Source organism: Giraffa tippelskirchi, chromosome 4 (assembly GCF_054371585.1).
Source record: "Giraffa tippelskirchi isolate mGirTip1 chromosome 4, T2T-mGirTip1v1.2.pri, whole genome shotgun sequence".
In the NCBI taxonomy this organism is placed as follows: Eukaryota; Metazoa; Chordata; class Mammalia; order Artiodactyla; family Giraffidae; genus Giraffa; species Giraffa tippelskirchi.
Genome location: NC_137278.1, coordinates 99,766,625 through 99,787,399, shown reverse-complemented (window position 1 = coordinate 99,787,399; position 20,775 = coordinate 99,766,625). Strand labels below are relative to the sequence as shown.

The window sequence follows — 20,775 nt, the reverse complement described above, 5'->3', positions numbered from 1 at the left end:
ATCATAACTCAGAAGAGCCATGCTGGGCACCCAGACCCAGAGCTGCCCATCAGCCCCTTTGCCTGTGGAACAAATGGGATTGTTTGAATCAGGGAGACCCTTAACCTCCCTTCTCCGTGTACAAATGATTATCAGGTGTTCACGTCTGTAATCACTATGTCAAGCACACATGAATACCTGGCCCTTATCTGTAAGAATTATTGTCCTCAAAAGGACATGAAAGACAAAATAAAGTCACTGACACTGTAGACCTAGGCAGTCCCATCTGTTTCTTGTTTTGGCCATGCCATGTGCTATGTGGGATCTTCTCCAACCAGGGGCCAAACCTGTGCCCCTGCACTGGGGGTGTGGATTCTTAACCTCTGGACCACCAGAGAAGTCCCCCATCTGTATTTTAAAAACAGGCTGGTAATCGCCAACATTTTTTTACTGTTCTTGAGAGTTTATGTGTCTCACGAGTTTTCTCTTCCAGGTGTGTGAACAGAAGTACTCATGAATTCAGGCCACAGAGTGGAGCAGAGATAAAAGAAGGTAATGTTTAATTGTGATACACTTGTGTCTAATCTCTGCCCAGACTCGTCCAGGTTACTCAGGGCTCTGTTAGGTGGCCACAGTTTATGGAGACTCTAGGCCTTAATGAACCTGGTTGTCAGCTCTCCTGTTCTCAGAACGCAGGGGTTAGATAAGCCCTGGGCCATTTCCAATAAAGGTGGAAATCTACTTGATAGTCACAGATTATTGGTTAGAATCCTTTGGAAATTTGGTTTGTGAAAATATTCCTCTTAAATTTCCCAGCAGACTAATCTAAAACAAGAATCATCTTTACTATGTTGTGAGAAAGGAGAGGTGGCTAATTGGGGGTGATGTATAATACTTCTGTTTGTACGACTTTGTTAGAGGTCTTTACACAAAAGTAAGTTTTATAAATAAAATAGCACATGGATTGGGCATTCACTTCTAACCCCCATGTACCGTGACATTCTTTCCAATGACAGTTTAGTGGAAGCAGAGCTACTTGATAGAGCAGGTGACACCTACATTTAACCAGGACCTAACTGAGCACGAGTGGATGCCAAGTGCTGTTCTGAGGGATTACAGACGCAGTCACAAACAGAAAGGACAGAAATCCCCACCCACTCGGATGGGCAAAGGAAGTGTGGCTGTTAGGGAGGGGGATTGAAATTTCAGAGGGAACCAGGAAAGATACTCACAAAGCCAGTGCTATTTGGGTAAAGACCTGACAGAGCCAGCTTGCAAACCCTGTTTCAGGCAGAGTACCAGCCAGGCAGAGTCCTTGATGCCCCTGATGTGTCTGAGCATGGCAGAGCGGCCAGTGGCCACCGGGGTTGGGGATGGGGGGTGAGGAAGATGAGGTCGGAGCTAGGAGGGCTCGAGCTGTGCAGGGCCTTACCTGGACTCCAGCTGAGTGAGATGGAAACCCAGTCCTAAGATTTACAACGTAGCTATTATTTCTTGGGATACAGTGGAGCAAAGAATGCTATTGATGACTAAGCTGCTCATTTGATATGGTTTTAGACCAAGCCGCTTAATTAACTATTTTGAGCTTTTATTTCCTTTTTTGTTAACAGATAATTCTTACTTTACCTACCTTGTGGGACTAATATAAAGATCAAAATAAAAGATGTGAGAGTACTAGAATAATGGAAATTCCTAGTGAGAATTAGCTTCCCTGGTGGCTCAGTGGTAAAGAATCCGCCTGCCAATGCAGGAGACTCGGGTTCAAGCCCTGGGTCAGGAAGATCCCCTGGAGAGAGAAATGGCAACCCACTCCAGTATTCTTGCCTGGGAAATCCCATGGACAGAGGAGCCTGGCAGGCTGCAGTCCACGGGGTCAGTGAACACGGTCTAGTGACTAGACAACAACAAGTGAGAATTGTCAACAGTAATAAAATATAAAAGTTTCATAAATTGTGTGTCTTCTGAGTGACTCTGATTCCTCTACTGACATGGCAGTTTGTCCCCATCTTTTTAAAAGGGTGTGAAGCACAGAAGGTTGTTAACACGAGCTCCTTTCACACAACTCCAAACACGTCGCTGGGACTGGTTCAGGCAACACCATCCAAAGCGCAGCCGTCGCCCACTGTGCACACAAAGGAGGCTCTCGGTATGTAAAGCCTGCTGTTTGAATTGCAACAGCTGACAGTGACTTGATGCAAGCTCTTTTGCAATCATGTTTACAGTTATTCTTCTGTTCTTTTAAGGTTTCATCATGAATGTGTTTCAGGCTCCTACACTTCCGGATATTTCTGATGACAAAGAGGAATGGCCATCTCTAGGTCAAAATGCGTTCGAAGCCCAGTTTCAAAGTAATAACAAATTATTTAATAGCTGCTAAATGGATAACATAGCAGGTGGTTGCCCACAGAAAAAGCAAGGATTATGCAAGAAGTAGGCCTGCCCTTGGTTAGCTTGTCAGATAAGGCCATGTTGTGAATTAAAAAATATAAGCGTTTCGCCAGGTACTCAGTGTGTGTCATAGACTTGGTTTGTTTCTTAAAAATTAAAAAATAGTAAGTGCTAAAGAAGGGCAAAATAGGCCTTGGTAGGAGTAGCCAGGAAGGACTGAGTGGTTGAGGGGGACTTGAGCCTTGCCGGGCAGAGGGGTGTTCAGGGTGGAGTGCTGGGGACCAGGGCTCACCCCACCCCCACCTCCCACCTCCCGTTTGTCTGGAGTCAGAGCATTTTTGCTGGAAGCCAGAGAGAGATCACAATGAAGACATAGAGTTAAGAGCTTAATTGTAGAAAAACAAAGATGTGGAGAGCTCTGTTCAGTGTCAGTGACCATAGCTGTGTCAGGAGAGTTGTGATTGCTGCGTGAGATGTGGCAGGGGCTTGAGACCTGGAAGTTTACATGCTAATACCTGTGACCGTAGTTGGTCCCTTCATGTCAGCGCAGAGTGACTTACCGCATGGCCCAGTGTTCCAAAAACTGACATCAGTTATTTCCTATAAGCTCTTATTCCATTTTCTTATTTGTAGTTAAAGTTTTGACTAAAGGGTAGTGTTTTTGTCCTGTTACAATAATTAACTACAATTTTTGTACTCTTGCAGAAAATGCACCATCTTCTGGGGCTTGGGGAGTCAACAAGATCATCTCTTCTTTGTCATCAGCTTTTCCTGTATTTGAAGATGGAAACAAAGAAAATTATGGGTAAAGACATATGTGGTTAAGATGACACTGAGTGAAAAGCATGTTGCCATAGTGACGGGTGGTGTAGGGGTCCAGCTGGGGCTGTTGAGAGAAGAGCACCTGCCAATCAAATGGGCTGGGTTCCAGCCCCAGCTCTGCCAGGGATGAGCCTTTTGACCACAGGACCAACAGACTGTGGCTGAAGTTCTTTTCCACATTTACAGCGTTACAAGAAAGCAATCCTCCCATAACAAAAGCATGTATTGTGAAAGAAAACGGTATGGTTATAAATCATCAGAGAGCCGAGGTATCCTATAGATTTGAAATTGTGTTAGTTGTAAATGAATTCATCAACACAGGTATCCACACATGTTCTGTATGTATTTGCAGGACTGATGAAGTAGAAAGGGAAGTGGCTTACATTGGCTTATGCTGCAGAGAACATTTGTTTTAAGGCTGAGCTGCATTAGGATAGAGTAGGGTAGCACCAGGAAGTTTCACTGTTAGTAATTGAAATCACAAAAGAGAGGTGTGAACTAAAGTGTCATGGTGTGGAAGAGATTTGTATTCCATAGCTAGACCACGCCCTGGGGAAAGAAAGAAAACATATGGCATCCACACCATCCTGTCAGTCACAGCCCTCACTCTTTTTTGTCCTTAAAACTTAAAACACAGTGCGATAGAAAGTTCCGTATTTTCCACTCTCACATAAAGTAACTGTAGATCTACTTGTATATACCTACTCAAGTTAATTCAGCTTGCACTCAGATTTGCTATAAAGGTAAGAAATATATATTGACTAATTAAATAGGATAAGTGGAGAATGTTTTTAACACTGTGACTTAAGTGGTAGAATTTATTTCCTTAGGGTATTTTACTGTTTATAATTCTGCCAATTTTTCCTTAGATTACCACAGCTGAAAAATAAACCTGCAGGAGCCAGGACCTTTGGAGAACGTTCCGTGAGCAGGTTCCCTGCAAAACCAAATGTGAGTCTCTGCTTCATCCATGAAATTGTTGTGCAACCCTTTTCACTTCCTTTTACCAAACAGTTGTGCCAGTCAAATGAGATGGTGTATTTAAAAAGCAGTTCTGGAAAAAAAGAATATTATGTGAAGATTATGTTTTTAAAATATTGTTCTATAATTATTTGCAGTATGCACAACACATACTGACAGATGTGGAAATTGAAAAATGAGTTTGATGTGATCCCTGCCCTCTGAGAGTCTTCCCTGTAGACAAGAGAAACCACTGGGGGCAAATATATTTTTCCCAGACCTAAGAAGTTTGATAAAGGCTAAATGGGAGCTCCGTAATATCTTTGTTATTCCTCTGTAAATCCAGATTTTTCAAATTTTTTTAAAAAATAAGTAAAAATTGGTAAATAAACTGTGATTCTTGGATGTGATACATCTCCATTAGTGTTAAAGATGAAGTGTCCCAGTTCTGGGGAGAAGAACCAGGCCCATGATGTCCTTGGCTGCATGTTAGCCAGGGGTTACATCCATTCCTTTGAAAGAATCAAAGTTCCTGGTTTTTTTGAATCTAAAAAAAGTATCGACGTGTTAAATTTCATCTACGAAACAGGGAGCCTGCTGCCTTTTTTTCAGTTCATCTTTCGTTGTAGGAAGTGCCTCAAACTGACGAGTTTCTGGATGATTCAACTGTGTGGGGTGTCCGTTGCAACAAAAGCCTGGCGCCCAGCCCCAAGAGCCCAGGAGACTTTAGGTCTGCCGCGCAGCTAGCATCTACACCCTTCCATAGGCTTCCCGTGGACTCCGTGCACCCACTGGAAGATAAAGGTGTGCATTATACTCTCTTAGTGTCTTATCTTCTGCCAACTTCAGTTCTACTACTACGATAGTCGTCATCTTGAAAATTCTAATTGGGACATTGGAAAATCATAAAGAGGAAACTTAAAATCCATTCATTGTATTATTACATAAATATAATGTCCTCATAAAGTCTCTGTGCCGTTTCAAATTCAATAGCTTAGATTATAAGTAGAACAGAAGAAAAGACTACAGAAGCATTTAAGGGCTGTGATACGAAGTCCAACCCATTTGCACAGGACAGAGGTTTATTTCATGTTTTACAGTAAATAAAATAGCCAGGACAGACAGATTAAATTACTCGAATGCTAAAATAGTAAACATTTTCTAATTGGATAAGAATAACTAACAGCAAGTTTTAATCCTTGATATGTATGTACAAATTTTATTACTTTAGAGATGTAGCAAATACTATACTCAGAAAATCATATTTAAAACTTCTTTTAGTGGTCTGATAAAACTCACAGATAGTCCTATTTTCCCCAAACATAACACTCTCATATCAAGATCTTTATACACCTGAAATGAAGCTTAATAAATGACATAGTTACTGAATACATACAATTATTACCTATTAAATACCAACCTGCAAAATAATATAGGCATACCTTATTTTTGGCACAGTGGTAAAGAATCCACCTACCAATGCAGGAGACTCAGGAAGATGCAGGTTCAATCTCTGGGTAGGGAAGATCCCCTGGAGAAGGACATGGCAGCCCACTCCAGTATTCTTGCCCGGAGAATCCCACGGACAGAGGAAACTGGCGGGCTGCAGTCCACGGGGTCGCAAAGAGTCGGAGATGACTGAGTGACTAAGCACTGTACCTCGTCGTATGGCGCTTCACTTTGTTGCACTGTGTAGATACTGGGTTTTTTACAAATTGAAGATTTGTGGCAACCACGTGTCAAGCAAGCTTACTGGCGTGATTTTTCCAGCAGCGTTTACTCACTACATGTCTGACATTTGGTAATTCTTGCAGTATTTCCACTTTTCTCATTATTGTTACATTTGTCATGGTGACCCGTGATGGGTAATCTTTGCTGTTACTACTGTAACTGTCTTTGGGTGCCACAGACCTCGCCCATTGGAGATAGTAAACTTAATAGGCATTGTGTGTGTTCTCACTGCTCCAACTGGTTGTTCCCTGTCTCTCTCACTTTCCTCAGGCCTCTCTCTTCCTAAGAACGGAGAATATTGAAATTAGGCCAATTACTAACCTACAGTGGCCTCTAAGTGTTAAAGCGAAGAGAAGAATGTCATGTCTCTCACTTCAAATCAAAAGCTAGAAATGATTAAGCTTAGTGAGGAAGGCACATCAAAGTCCAGTTAGGCTGAAAGCCAGGCTTCTTATGCCAGTTAGCCAAGTTATGATGCAAAGGAAAAGTTTTTGAAGGAAATTAAAAGTGCTCCTCCAGTGAACACATAAATGATAAAAAAGCCAAACAGCCTTATTGGCAATAATGGAGAAAATCTGAGTGGTCTGGAGAGATCAAACCGGCCATAATACTGCCTTAAGCCAAAGCTGAACCCAAAGCAAGGCCCTAACTCAGTTCTACAAAGTTAGGCTCTTCTAACGTCATAAAAGTTCTGTGAAGTTCTATGAAGGCTGAGGGGTGAGGACACTGCAGATGAAAAGTCTGACACCAAAAGAGGTTGGTTCATGGGTTTAAGGAAGAAGGTATCTCTGTATCAAAGGTGCAGAGGGAAACAGCAAGTGCTGATGTAGAAGCTGCAGCAAGTTACACAGATCTAGCTCAGGTCATTAATGAAAGTGGGTACTCTAAATAACAGATACTCAGTGTAGATGAAACAGCCTTCTATTGGAAGAAGATGCCATCTAGGACTTTCACAGCCAGAGAAGTTGAGGTCCGATTTTTAGGCTTCAAAGGCCAGACTGACTCTCTTGTTAGGGGATAATGCAGCTAATGACTTTAAGATGAAGTCAGTGTTTATTTGCCATTCCAGAAGTCCTAAGGTTTTTAACAGTTATGCTTAGTCTACTCTGGCTGTGCTCTGTAAAAGCTGGATGACAGCAAATCTGTTTACAGCATGGTTTACTGCGTATTTTAACCCCACTGTTGAGAACAACTGCTCAGAAAAATAGATTCCTTCCAAAATAGTACTGCTCACTGACAGTGTACCTGGTCACCCAGGAGCTCTGATGGAGACATAAACAATGAAATTATTTTCATGGCTGCTAATACAGCATCCATTCTGCAGCCCATGGACCAAGGAGTCCTTTCAACCTTCTTCTGGTTTAAGAGCAACATTTCATAAGGCTACAGCTGCCATGGATAGTGATTCCTCTGTGGATCTGGGCAGAGTCAACTGAAAACCTTCTGGAAAGGATTCACCCTTGTAGATGCCATTAGAAACATTTGTGATTCATGAGGTCAAAATATCAATACTAACAGGAGTTTGGAAGAAGCTGATCCCAACCTTCATGGATGACTTTGAGGGGTTCTAGACTTGATTGGAGGAGAAAGCTAGACATGGGACCAGCAAGGGAACTAGAAGTGGAGCCTGGAGGTGTGACTGACTTGCTGCCATCTTGGGGTAAAACTTTCATGGATGAGGAGCCTCTTCTCGTGGATGAGCAAAGAAAGCGGTTTCCTGAGACAGAACCTACGCCTGGTGCAGATGCTGTAAAGATTGTCGAAGTGACAAGAACAGATTTCAAATATCCCATAAACTTAGTAGATAAAGCAGCAGCAGAGGATTGAGGATTGACCTCGAGTTTGAAAGAAATTCTGTGGGTAAAACGCTATCAGACAGCATTGCCTGCTGCAGAGAGATCGTTCATGAAAGGGAGTCAACTGACGTGGCAAAGTTCATCATTGTCTTATTTTAAGAAATGGCCGCAGCCAACCCAGCCTTCCGCAACCACCACCTTGGTCATTCAGCAGCCACCAACATTGAGGCAAACCCTCTACGAGCCAAAAGATTACGACTCACTGAAGGCTCAGGTGATGGTTTGCATTTTTTAGCAATTAAGTATTTTTTAATTAAGGTGCACACATTGTTTTTTACACATAATGCTGTTGCACACTTAAGACTTCAATACAGTGTAAACATAACTTGTGCATGCCCTGGGAAACCAAAAAATTTGTGTAACCGCTTTATTGCAGTGGAATTGATCCAAACCCACAGTGTCTCAGAGGCGCACTTGTGCTGCAAGATCTGGGACCACTAGCCAAATAATCACTGCTGGCACTTTTTCTGTTTTTTAAGTAGCAGTTGTTCACTGAAGCAGATGCCAAAGAATTCCATTCCCCTGGATGAAAGGATGAAAACTTACTTTAACATGAAGTCTGAGCGTATAGGCCTAAACATTTTCAACTAAGCAGTAAAAATCTTTTCTTACTGTACTAACCAAATATATTTCTTACCTGTATTTTAAAGGAGGATTTAGTTGAAACTTGGACAATTGCCAAGTGCTATCACAGACTTGCTACTTTAATTTTTTTTTAATTTAAAGCTTGTTTCAATTTGGAGAACTTAATCTGTTTTAAGTCAAGTGTCTTTCATAAAGTCAGTATTGGCCTTTCTTAGCGTATTTGCCACTTTGGTCATATGAAGAGAAGCTAATGTACTGAAGAGTATTATTAGCACCTGCTCAGTGAGGCAATAGCTAGTAAAGTTTAATCCTGTGTTAACACCTGGCTCTATATTGTGTTAGCATCACTTGGTAGAAGTAGTCTCTGTATTTCTACCCTATCTCATTTACTGTCTGTAGATTTTTTTTTTAATAATTTTATTTATTTGTTTGTTTGGTTTTGGCTGTGCAGGTCTTCATTGCCATGAGGGCTTTTCTCCAGTCTCGGTGAGCAAGGGCCACTCTCTAGCTGCCGTGTGCCGGCTTCTCATTGCAGTGGCTTCTCTTGTTGCAGAGCACAGGCTCTAGGGTGCACAGGCCTCAGTAGTTGTGGCTCCTGGGCTCTGGAGCACAGGCTCAGCAGTTGTGATTCACAGGTTTAGTTTGCCCCTCGGCATATGCAATCTTCCCAGGTCAGGGGTCGAATCCACTTCTCCTGCACTGGCAGGTAGAGTCTTTACTAGTGAGCCACCAGAGTAGTCCCATCTCAACTCTTTTCTCTTAAAGGATTGTATGGATTACATGTATAAGGTTGAAAAGCTCACATACAATAATAGAAGTTTTTCAAGTGATTTTCCCCCCATTTTAAAAAATATACTACATTCTACCATGGAACACTATTTTGAAATTGTAATAAAAGTCAGTGCAAAAAAGAATCCCAGACTTCATAACCATTTAAAATCATACTTGTGTGTATAGTGTCCATCTCTACTTTCTTGTGTGTTTCAGAAAATATGATAGCAAACCAGCACACCCGTGTGGCTTTGGATTCTTGTGAAAGAAACAAGGTGGAACCCTTGAAAGAGAGAAAGTTCAGGTATTGTGGGGGTGTATGTGGTTCTGTCTCTCTCCATTTTCATTGTAGCGTTGCTTTTTAAGCTGTAAAGGAATACCTCATTCCTGTCTTTCTTTAAGGGCTGCCAGAGTTTTTATTAACTGAGAGCTTTAAGTCAGAAGGTACTCTGTAGATGTAAGTACAACCATTAGGGACTTCCCTGGTGGCCCAGTGGTTAAGACTTCACCTTCCGATGCAGAGGGTGCAGGTTCGATCCCTGGTCGGGGAACTGAGATCCCACATGCCTTGCAGCCAAAAAAACCAGAACATAAAACAACAGAAGCAATATTGTAACAAATTCAATAAATACTTTGAAAGGATAAAAGAAACATTTAAATACAATGATTAACCTGAACACTTGGTTCTAATGCATCAGGGAGTGACAGAAGCCGCTGGAGTATCAGAGAATCTGACTTCCACTGACCAGGGGAGTAGAACTGCATGGAGAAACCGTGGGAGGAGAGAAGAGGGCATGTCTTCCCACACCAGTGCAGTCACAATAGAAACAAGGGAGAGGCCCATATCGAGGGGCAGACTGTGAACCAGCTGGGCTGGCCAGGCCTTAGGGAACCAGGAAAGACCAAGAGACTCACAGGAGAAGAGAGTTTAAGGAAGGCGCAACCAAACGCAACACGATGTCCACAACTGGACCTGGAGCAAACACGGTATCTTATGGAAAACCTGGCAAAATCCAAACGAGGTCTGGAAGTTTGTCAGTGGTAGTATGACAGAGGTTGGTTTACTGCTTTTGACAAGAGAGTCACCTTAATGTGAGATGGTAACATTAGAGGAAATTGATGAGGAGCTTATGGGAATTCTCTATTATCTTTGCAACAGATGATTAAAATTACACCAGAATTAGTATTTGCATGTAGGTGAATTCACAAATATGGAATCTGTGTAATGAGGGTCAACTGTGCGTGTGCATGTCCCCCAGTGTGTGTGTGTAAATGCACTGCTGTTAAGTTATCAAATTATGGCTGACATTTTCTGTTTGTGTCAGTGTCATAAAAGAAGCCATTTTTGGAATAAAGTTAAATATTTAACCTCTTTTACAGTAGTGATGCTTAGAGGGCAACTCAGGGAAATAAACCTCCTAGCATATCCTGCTAAAGAATATCCAATGTCTCACCTCACCTATTTATCTAATATATTACCATGTTTTTTATTTTATTTCTATTGATACTGTATGAACCGTCTGTTTGCATATATTTGTATGAAGAAAGTGCTTTAATCAACTATTTGTGAAGCAGATTTGAAATGTCCTTCCTAGAATGAAAAGGAAACTGTTCTGTGGGACTTTGATGCGATCAAACCCAGTAAGCTTGTAATCACGTGTTTTGCTTCTTCTATCCCTTTATCATATCCAGTCCAACTGAAGAGACAAGCCCAGACCCACTGTACTGCACAGATGTCCCTTCGGCGTCCTTGCTCCATCTGGGCCAGCCTGCTACAGCCGTGCTGACTAGCGAGGCAGAGCAGGGCCTCAAGGCCTGTAAAGTCATAGATCCTGACTTTGCCACTGCAGAGGATCCGGCAGAAGCCAGCGCTGGGCTCCAGGCTGAACTGATGCAGACTGGCTCGCTTGGGAATGTCGACGCTCCAAGTATGAACAGATGCTCAATCTTAATTGTCCCCTGAATAAGTACACTAGCCTGGTAAAAGCTGTTTCATGAAAGAAACTCGAAAGAGTAGGAACTTGAATGCCGTTGAGTAGAACACAAATTCAGACAAACTAGCAGGCTCCCTTACTATGCACACAACAGTAGCCTCCTTGAAGGAATAATTAATTTTGTTTTAATTTTAAAAGATCAAAATAACTACTGTTGGAAGAATCAAGTGGAATTGGGGGGCCCACTATGTGCCAGGCATTTAATCTGACACTGTTAGCTCCATTTTAGAGAAAAGTAAACAGGCTCAGGATCAAGGATGGGGGCATCCTTACCCCAAGGCTACACAGAAATAGTCTTGAATAGTGGTTAAGAGCACAGACTCTGAAGATAGACTAGCTAGATTTTTTTTAAAACATAGATTAACTACTTATTTGGCTGCGCTGGATCTTAGTTGTGGTGAGTGGGATCTTTGATCTTTAGTTGCAGCATGAGGGATCTAGTTCCCTCACCAGGGATCAAACTTGGGCCCCCTGCATTGGGAGCATGGAGTCTTAATGATTGGACCACCAGAGAAGTCCCCAGACTAGCTAGATTCTAATCCTAGCCACCACCAACCCCCCCTTAAGCTGTCACTTGATCTTGGCCAAGATCATTTTAATTCTCTGTGGCCCTCTTTTCTGTAAAGTGGAGGGGGTGGTAGTACCTCCTTTAGAGTCTTACTGTAAGGGCCATGTGAGTTACTAAACATCAAGGGCTCAGAACAGTGTCCTGCATCTGCTGAACACTAGTGTCCATCTTGTTGGATTAGACTGATAACTGCCACTTATAGAATTTTTTAGAGCATTCTAAATTGGGCAGAAACTTTTTTCTTCCCTTTAGAAATGGTTTCTCTTTGTGGATCCAAAGTATATCTCATACAGATAAACTGCATATAGTACAGTCCACGGGTAACAAAGGGTCGGACATGACTTAGCAACTGAACAACAAGCAACAGTATAAGTGTTAAAAGGCAGCATGTTTTCTAGATAGAAGAGGAAAAGCGGTTTAAAGAGTACATAGCTGAGCATGTCAGTAATGAATCTCCAAGTCTGCCTTTAAGATGTGTACCCCCAGTTCTATTAAAGGCAGAATCATGAACAGATGCTCCTGATTTTGATTTCCTTTGTCACAACTGAACATGCAAAGTTGTAGATCTGAAAATGACAGACGATGAACTGCAGAACTACCAGTTTTGATTTTCGAAATGATTCTTTATTATTTGAATCAATGCTTTTTAGAGATAAGACTTAAAAGCTTATTTAACGAAGGTTTCCACTTGCTTTGTCTTATGATTTATTTGGTAAGTCTTGGCTACTGAATTTATTTCCTTTTTTTGTTCCCATTCCTTCAAGACTTCACTGTTGAGAATCCCTGGGATGAGGAGTTGATTCTCAAACTTTTATCCAGGCTTTCTAAACCAGTGAGTTCCTATCCAAATACTTATGAATGGGCATGTAAGCTTCCAGCCATCAAGCCCAAGACTGAGTTCCGATTAGGTAAGAACCATACGGGTAATAAAATGTTAAACTCTCTTCTCTATGGGAATTGATGCTGACTGGTGTGTGTGTGGTGTGTTTCCCCTCCTGTCACCTCCCCTCCCCTCCCACCAATCATAGGTTTCATCTGTAGTTTCACCTGTAGTATTAAGATGAGAACATCTTGTCAAGGCATAACTATAGGATTTGGTTGCTGCTGTGACTGTGACTATAAAGGGCAATATGGCAGTTGTCTATCAAAATTAAATATGCAGATACTTTTAGACCCAGGCGTCCACTTTTAAGAATTTCTGCAGATAGCACTTGCATACCTTCAAAGTGATGTGTGTGTAAAGCAGCAGATTGGAAGCCACATAGACAGCTATAGGGACAGCTTAAATAAATGTGTGCTCAGGCGGGTCTGACTCTTTGTGACCCCACGGACTGCAGCCCACCAGGTTCCTCTGTCCATGGGATTTCCCAGGCAAGCATACTGAAGTGGGTTGCCATTTCCTTCTCCAGGGGATTTCCCCAACCCAAGAATCAAACCTGTGTTTCCTGCATTGGCAAGTGGATTCTTTACCCCTGAGCCACCAGGGAAGCTATATTATCCTTTTAATGTCCACAGGATCTATAGTGATCCCCCTTCTTTCATTTATTTATATATTAGTGATATATGTCCTTATTTTTTCTTAGCCTGGCAGAGGCTTATCAGTTATATTGATATTTTCAAAGAAACAACTTTTTTTTTTTTGCACAGACTCAACTTTTGTTTTCACTAATTTTCTCTATTGATTTTTAGTTTTAAATTTCATTGGTTTCTACTTCTTATTATTTCTTTTCTCTGCCTACTTTGGATTTAATGTGCTCTTCTTTTTCTAGATTTCTAAGGTGGAAACTAAGATTATTGATTTTAGATCTTTTTTTTTTTTCTTTTGTCAGCAATGTCTTTTTTTTTTTTAATAAATTTATTTATTTTAGTTGGGGGCTAATTACTTTACAATGTTGTAGTGGTTTTTGCCATACATTGACATGAATCAGCCATGGGTTTACATGTGTTCACCATCCTGAACCCCCCTCCAACCTCCCTCCCCATCCCATCCCTCTGGGTCATCCCATTGCCCCAGCCCTGAGCATTTGTCTCATGCATTGAACCTGGAATGGTGTTCTGTTTCACATATGATAATATACATGTTTCAATGCTATTCTCCCAGAACGTCCCACCCTTACCTTCTCCCTCAGAGTCCATAAGACTGTTCTATGCATCTGTGTCTCTTATTCTGTCTCGCATATAGGGTTATCGTTACCATCTTTCAAATCCATATATATGCATTAGTATACTGTATTGGTGTTTTTCTTTCTGGCTTACTTCACTCTGTATAATGGGCTCCAGTTTCATCCATCTCAATAGAACTGATTCAAATGTATTCTTTTTAATGGCTGAGTAATATTCCATTGTGTATATGTACCACAGCTTCCTTATCCATTCGTCTGCTGATGGACGTCTAGGTTGCTTCCATGTCCTGGCTATTGTAAACAGTGCTGTGATGAACATTGGGGTACACGCGTCTCTTTCAATTCTGGTTTCCTCAGTGTGTATGCCCAGCAGTGGGATTGTTGGGTCATATGGCAGTTCTATTCTCAGTTTTTTAAGGAATCTCCACACTGTTCTCCATAGTGGCTGAGATCTTCTTTTCTAACATATACATTCAGTGCAATAAATTTCTCTAAGCATGCATTTCATGCATCTCACAATTTCAATAAATTATGTTTTCAGAGTGTGCTATTTTAGCTCCCAAGTGTTTGAGGGCTCTCCAGCTCTCCTTCTGTTATTGATTACTAGTTTAATTCCATGAATGTATGATTTCTTTTTTTTTAATTGTATTTTATGACCCAGAACATGGTCTTTATTGGTGACTATTCCATGTAAGCTTGAAAAGAATGTATATTTTGCTGTTGTTAAATTATTTCGTAAATGTCTGTTAGATCCAGTTGATTGGTGGTACTATTCATGTCAGCCATGCCCTTACTGATTTTCTGCCTGTTGGCTCTGTCAGTTGCTGACAGAGGGATGTAGAAATCTCCAACTGTGATAGTGAAGTAATCTGTTCTCCTTGGAAGTCTGTCAATATTTTTCCTCACTATTTTGATGCTCTGTTCTTTGGCTCATACACTGATGCCTTCCAAACTCCTTATATGCCAGCTAGAAACCAGAAAGCGACTTTTTTATATTTGATTTTAAACATGTGAATTTTTTTTTTTTTAAATAATCTATTACAACTTGACCTCTGTGGTCTTTCTCCCAAAACGAATAACTGCAATGTCACTAAAACATATCAAAACAAATCCAGGTGAGAGGCATTCTACAGCTTATCAGACAAGTGCTCCATGGAGCTGCCATGGTTGTCAAACAGAAAGTTAGAAACTCACAGCCTAGCAGAGCTGAGGAGACTTGAATATGTCCTAGAACATTAGGGGAAAACTAGTGAAGTCTGAGTGAAGGGTGGAGTTTAGGTAACAGTAACCCACCACTGTTGGTTCTTGTTTGTTACCAGAGTACCTTGGTTATGTAAAAGTTAACAATAGGGGAAACTGGATGCAGAACAAACAGAAACTCCACTATCTTTACAACTTTTCTATCAATCCAAAACTGTTCTAATACAGAAGCTTTACTGCAGTAAAAATGTTTAAATTACCTTTTAGAAATATCAGTCCAATTATACTCTGTCCTTTCTATTCTGATGTTAAAATGCTTGCATTTTTCATAGGCACGTTAGAGCTTTGTTTAGCACTTTGCAGATGATGTTTACGTGTTCTTTGATATCACAACAGTCTTGCCAACTAGGCAGCACCAGTATTTCCCCTTTAGACAGGAAAGCGTGGTGACGAGGATGGCCGCCTGAGGCCTGCTACTCACGGATGGGCCTGGCCCCGGCCTTGGCTCCCCTGTCACTCCATGGAAGACTGGCAAAACACTTCTAAGGGGGTTGTACCCACTTTGATTTCTTAAACATTCAAGCACCAAGAAGAATTTACAAATACTTCATTTTGATAGTCTAGTGGTTTAAGCTTCTTTTTTTTTTTCATTTTGACTTCTCTCTCTCCTCAGGTTCTTTGCTGGTCTACGTTGATCACTTTCTTGGAGAAGGGGCTTTTGCCCAAGTCTATGAAGTTACCCATGGAGATGTGAACAATAGCAAAAATAAGGAGAAATTTGCTTTGAAGGTAAATGATCTGAACAATATAGAAATGAATTTTAAAACTTGAGATTGCCAGTCTCTCTTTTTTTTTTTAAGATAGTGGTGGTTTCAGGGACTTCCCTGATGGTCCAGTGGCTAAAATTCTCCACTCCCAACACAGTTCCAATTCCAGTTCAGTCACTCAGTCGTGTCCAGCTCTTTGCAACCCCATGGACTGCAGCACGCCAGGCCTCCCTGTCTATCACCAACTCTCGAAGCTTGCTCAAACTCATGTCCATAGCGTCGGTGATGCCATCCAACCATCTCATCCTCTCGTCCCCTTCTCCTCCCACCTTCAGTCTTTCCCAGCATCAGGTCTTTTCTTCCAGTGAGTCAGCTCTTCACATCAAGTGGCCAGGTATTGGAGCTTCAACTTCAGCATCAGTCCTTTTCAATGAATATTGCAGGACTGATTTCTTTTAGGATGGACTGGTTTGATCTCTTTGCAGTCCAAGGGGCTCTCAAGAGTCTTCTCTAACACCACACTTCAAAAGCATCAATTCTTTGGTGCTCAGCTTTCTTTATGGTCCAACACTCACATCCATACGGACCACTGGAAAAACCATAGCTTTGACTAGACGGACTTTTGTCAGTAAAGTAACATCTTTGCTTATTAATACACTGTCTATGTTGGTCATAGTAATTTTTCCAAGGAGCAAGTGTCTTTTCATTTCATGGCTGCAGTCACCATCTGCAGTGATTTTGGAGCCCAAGAAAATAGTCTGTCACTGTTTCCATTGTTTCCCCATCTATTTGCCACGAACTGATGGGACCGGATGCCATGATCTTAGTTTTTTGAATGTTGAGTTTTAAGCCAGGTTTTCACTCTCTTTCACTTTCATCAAGAGGCTCTTCAGTTCATATTCGCTTTCTGTCATAAGGGTGGTGTCATCTGCATATCTGAGGTTATTGATATTTCTCCTGGCAATCTTGATTCCAGCTTGTGCTTCATCCACCCCGGCATTTCACATGATGTACTCTGCATATAAGTTAAATAAGCAGGGTGACAATATACAGCCTTGATGTACTCCTTTCCCAATTTGGAACCAGTCTGTTGTTCCATATCTGGTTCTAACTGTTGCTTTTTGACCTGAATACAGATTTCTCAGGAGGCAGGTCAGGTGGTCTGGTATTCACATCTCTTTCAGAATTTTCCAGTTTGTTGTGATCCACACAGTCAAAGGCTTTGGTGTTGTCAATAAAGCAGAAATAGATGTTTTTCTGGAACTCTCTTGCTTTTTCAATGACCCAACGGATCTTGGCAGTTTGATCTCCGGTTCCTCTCTGCCTTTTCTAAATCCAGCTTGAACATCTGGAAATTCTCAGTTCACGTCCTGTTGAAGCCTGGCTTGGAGAATTTTGAGCATTACTTTGCTAGTGTGTGAGATGAGTGCAATTGTGTGGTAGTTTGAACATTTTTGGCATTGCCTTTCTTTGGGATTGGGATGAAAACTGACCTTTTCCAGTCCTGTGGCCACTGCTGAGTTTTCCAAATATCCTGGCGTATTGAGTGCAGCACTTTCACAGCATCATCGTTTAGGATTTGAAATATCTCAACTGGAATTCCATCACCTCCACTAACTTTGTTCGTAGTGATGCTTCCTAAGGCCCACTTGACTTTGCATTCCAGAATGTCTGGCTCTAGGTGAGTGATCACACCATCAAGATTATCTGGGTCGTGAAGATCTTTTTTGTACAGTTCTTCTGTGTATTCTTGCCACCTCTTCTTAATATCTTCTGCTTCTGTGAGGTCCATACCATTTCTCTCCTTTATTGTGCCCATCTTTGCATGAAGTGTTCTCTTGGTATCTCTAATTTTCTTGAAGAGATCTCTAGTCTTTCCCATTCTGTTGTTTTCCTCTGTTTCTTTGCACTGATCCCTGAGGAAGGCTTTCTTATCTCTCCTTACTATTCTTTAAAACTCTGCATTCAAATGGATATATCTTTCCTTTTTTCAAATCAAATCACAACACAGGGTACCTGCATTCAAGCCCTGGTCAGGGAACTGGACCCCACATGCTACAACTAAGACTTTGCATGCTGAATCTAAGACCTAGCACAGCCAAATAAATATTAAAAGAAATAGTCTTATAAAAAAAGATAGTAGTGGTTTCATTTAGATCTGTTGTCAGCACTTAGGAAACAAAACTGTCCCACAGGGATTCAGAACTGCCTCGCCACTAAAATTATCTTACAGCAATCCCCATACTGCAGCAGCAATTCATAGCTTGTCATCACTTTTCTACCCCATGCCCTTTTTTTTTTTTTTTTTTGGATGAAGTTGCTTTCTTGCAGTCATTTTCCAGAACATGAGCTGGATGTGAATGTTACATTACCTGCTTTGCAGGTCCAGAAGCCTCCCAACCTCTGGGAATTCTACATTGGGACTCAGCTGATGGAGAGACTGAAACCAAGTATGCAACACATGTTTATCAGATTTTATTCAGCCCACCTGTTCCAGAATGGCAGCGTGTTAGTAGGAGACCTCTACAGTTATGGCACGTTATTAGTAAGTGTGAAGCTTTGATGACACAAGCATGAAGTACCTTTTTTGCTTTGCACATCCCTTTTTGCACTGGAAGCTTTTATTGGAGTGGTGGGTGGGGCAAAGCTCTTCGTTTGAAATTTCATTAATCATGGGCAGCCAACTCAGGACATCCCATTGTCCATTGTTTCTAGAATGCCATTAACCTCTATAAAAATACCCCTGAAAAAGTGATGCCTCAGGCACTAGTCCTCGCTTTTGCTATCAGAATGCTCTGCATGATCGAGCAAGTCCATGCCTGCGAAATCATCCACGGAGACATCAAGCCGGACAACTTCATACTAGGAAACAGGCGAGTGTTGCATTTTAATGGGCATGTCTCTGACCATCTCCCCCAGCAGCCTTTTACTTTCTGCGCTTACACAGCCCGGGGCTTGTGTGTGTTTAACACAGATTTTTGGAACAAGACAGCAAAGACGATGACTTATCTGCCGGCTTGGTCCTGATTGACCTGGGTCAGAGTATAGACATGAAACTTTTTCCAAAAGGAACTGCATTTACAGGAAAGTGTGAAACTTCTGGTTTCCAGTGTATTGAGATGCTCAGTAACAAGCCATGGAACTACCAGGTAGAGAACGAGAGATCTGAAAACATTCCCTTTATTACATTGACTGCAGTCTCGACATGAATTTGGGCATCCAGATAGTTTGAGCTGGTGTAGTCTTCTTCTAGCCCTGGAGATAGACCACACTCCAGAGTTGTTTTCAGTTGTGGACACGTGACACTTTGTGAGGCTTGGGGTGCAGTTCAGAAACCACAGCTAGCCCCTGGGACAGGAGGGGGAGGACGTCCAAGGGATCAATGTTGTATTGGCCTCTGTGTCACAAAATGAACGACACAGTAGCCCAAGAAGAACAGAACTTCCTGAGATGCTCTGTCAGGAGGTGATGGCTGATCTGCTGTCTGTGGAAGCCTCCAGCAAAGCCTAGACGGCCACTCATAGGGCATGTCAGTGTGAGGACTGACACATGGCTTCCAAAATTCTTTAAAACGGAAATCCTGTGACTGTTTCCTATGATTGATTTTATTTGCTGCATAATTTGGACAGACATGATAATATACTAACGTGTAAATTACTATTTTAATCATTGATGCATACCCATATTTTCATTTTCTTTTATTAAAAAACTTTATTTTGTATTGGAGTATAGCCAATTAACAACATGGTGATAGTTTCAGGTGGACAGTGAAGGGACTCAGCCATACATACACATGTATCCTTTTTCCCCCAAACTCCCCTCCCATCACGCTGCCACATAACATTGAGCAGAGTTCCCTGTGCTGCACAGTAGGTCCCTGTTGATACCCATATTTCCTTTATAGATTGATTACTTTGGAGTTGCTGCAACCATATACTGCATGCTTTTTGGCACTTACATGAAAGTGAAAAATGAAGGGGGCATCTGGAAGCCTGAAGGTCTTTTTAGAAGGTGGGTATCAGCATTGGTGCTACAGTGGAAAGGATAAATAGAGTAGAATGTTGCCTTCTGTCTGGTGGAAGATGGATCTTTGCCACGAACATCCATGCCTTGGGAAGCAGGATAACAGCACAGTCCTGGCCCTCCGTGCAGTGAGAAAGTTAAGCGGGTCTATTTCTCCATTCGTAACTTTTGTTCAACAAGGTGTGCATAGACATTTAATTGAATCTCCAATTTCTCTTAGTTATAATAGAGTCAACATTTCCATTCTTGATGCATTAAGTTGGGTTTAGGTGAGAGTGAAGTCAGATGCAAGAGTGGGGTTGCCGTGCGTGTTAAAGGCTACACTTCATCCTTCTTTTACGGCTTTGTCTCACCAGGCTTCCTCACTTGGACATGTGGAATGAATTTTTTCACATAATGTTGAATATACCCGATTGTCATCATCTTCCATCTTTGGATTTGTTAAGGCAGAAGTTAAAGAAAATATTTCAAGAACACTATACCAGCAAGATCAAGACCCTGTGTAACAGGCTAATTGTACTGCTCTTAGAATATAAGCGTTCTCGAAAATAAAATATGGACACTCCCTGGAGGTTACCTTGTAAATACTTGCCCATTCACTCAGTACCTCGATGTCTACATATATTATTATTGTAAATGTTTCTTACAAATAAAAGCCCACAAAGTATATCCATGTGACATAGTTGTTACAGATATTTCAATAAAATACACAACAGGATATGGGCCCTGGCTGGCAGCTGATTTCACTGCCTTTGGGGGTGGATGTGAGCATTTATGAGAACAGTCTGCACAGGAATGTCCTCTGGAAGCACTTTTAAAACACTGACCTGTTCACTGTAAGCCAAAAAGGAGCCACGTCAGGTTTTTTCCCCCAAATTTAAATGTTTATATTTGCGTAAAATAAGCAAAATTTCCCCAAATATATCCAGTGGACTTCACGTTTTTATGAATAAAATGTGCGTGTCCTTTATATATATAACTGTATATATATACATGTATAGCTCCCCA

General features: G+C 41.5%; 1 protein-coding gene across 12 annotated transcripts in view; it reads left to right on the top strand.

The window, feature by feature from the left end:
• The window catches only part of BUB1 (BUB1 mitotic checkpoint serine/threonine kinase), a 34,341-nt gene extending 13,896 nt beyond the window's left edge, over positions 1 to 20,445 (top strand). For 4 of the 12 annotated variants that reach the window (XM_081484827.1, XM_081484826.1, XM_081484822.1 and 1 more), the window contains 15 exons: positions 473 to 531; positions 1,997 to 2,125; positions 2,223 to 2,327; positions 3,073 to 3,172; positions 4,059 to 4,140; positions 4,779 to 4,953; positions 9,309 to 9,396; positions 10,785 to 11,020; positions 12,419 to 12,562; positions 15,651 to 15,766; positions 18,128 to 18,289; positions 18,460 to 18,617; positions 18,719 to 18,893; positions 19,649 to 19,755; positions 20,124 to 20,445. In XM_081484827.1, coding sequence (XP_081340953.1) covers positions 473 to 531; positions 1,997 to 2,125; positions 2,223 to 2,327; positions 3,073 to 3,172; positions 4,059 to 4,140; positions 4,779 to 4,953; positions 9,309 to 9,396; positions 10,785 to 11,020; positions 12,419 to 12,562; positions 15,651 to 15,766; positions 18,128 to 18,289; positions 18,460 to 18,617; positions 18,719 to 18,893; positions 19,649 to 19,755; positions 20,124 to 20,319 — 2,032 coding nt within the window. In that variant the 3' untranslated portion in view covers positions 20,320 to 20,445. Of the gene's footprint in view, positions 1 to 472; positions 532 to 1,996; positions 2,126 to 2,222; positions 2,328 to 3,072; positions 3,173 to 4,058; positions 4,141 to 4,778; positions 4,954 to 9,308; positions 9,397 to 10,784; positions 11,021 to 12,418; positions 12,563 to 15,650; positions 15,767 to 18,127; positions 18,294 to 18,459; positions 18,622 to 18,718; positions 18,894 to 19,648; positions 19,756 to 20,123 lie in introns of all 12 variants that reach the window. The other 8 variants (XR_014051962.1, XR_014051959.1, XR_014051958.1 and 5 more) reach the window with 4 other exon arrangements.
• The last annotated feature ends 330 nt before the right edge of the window (positions 20,446 to 20,775 follow it).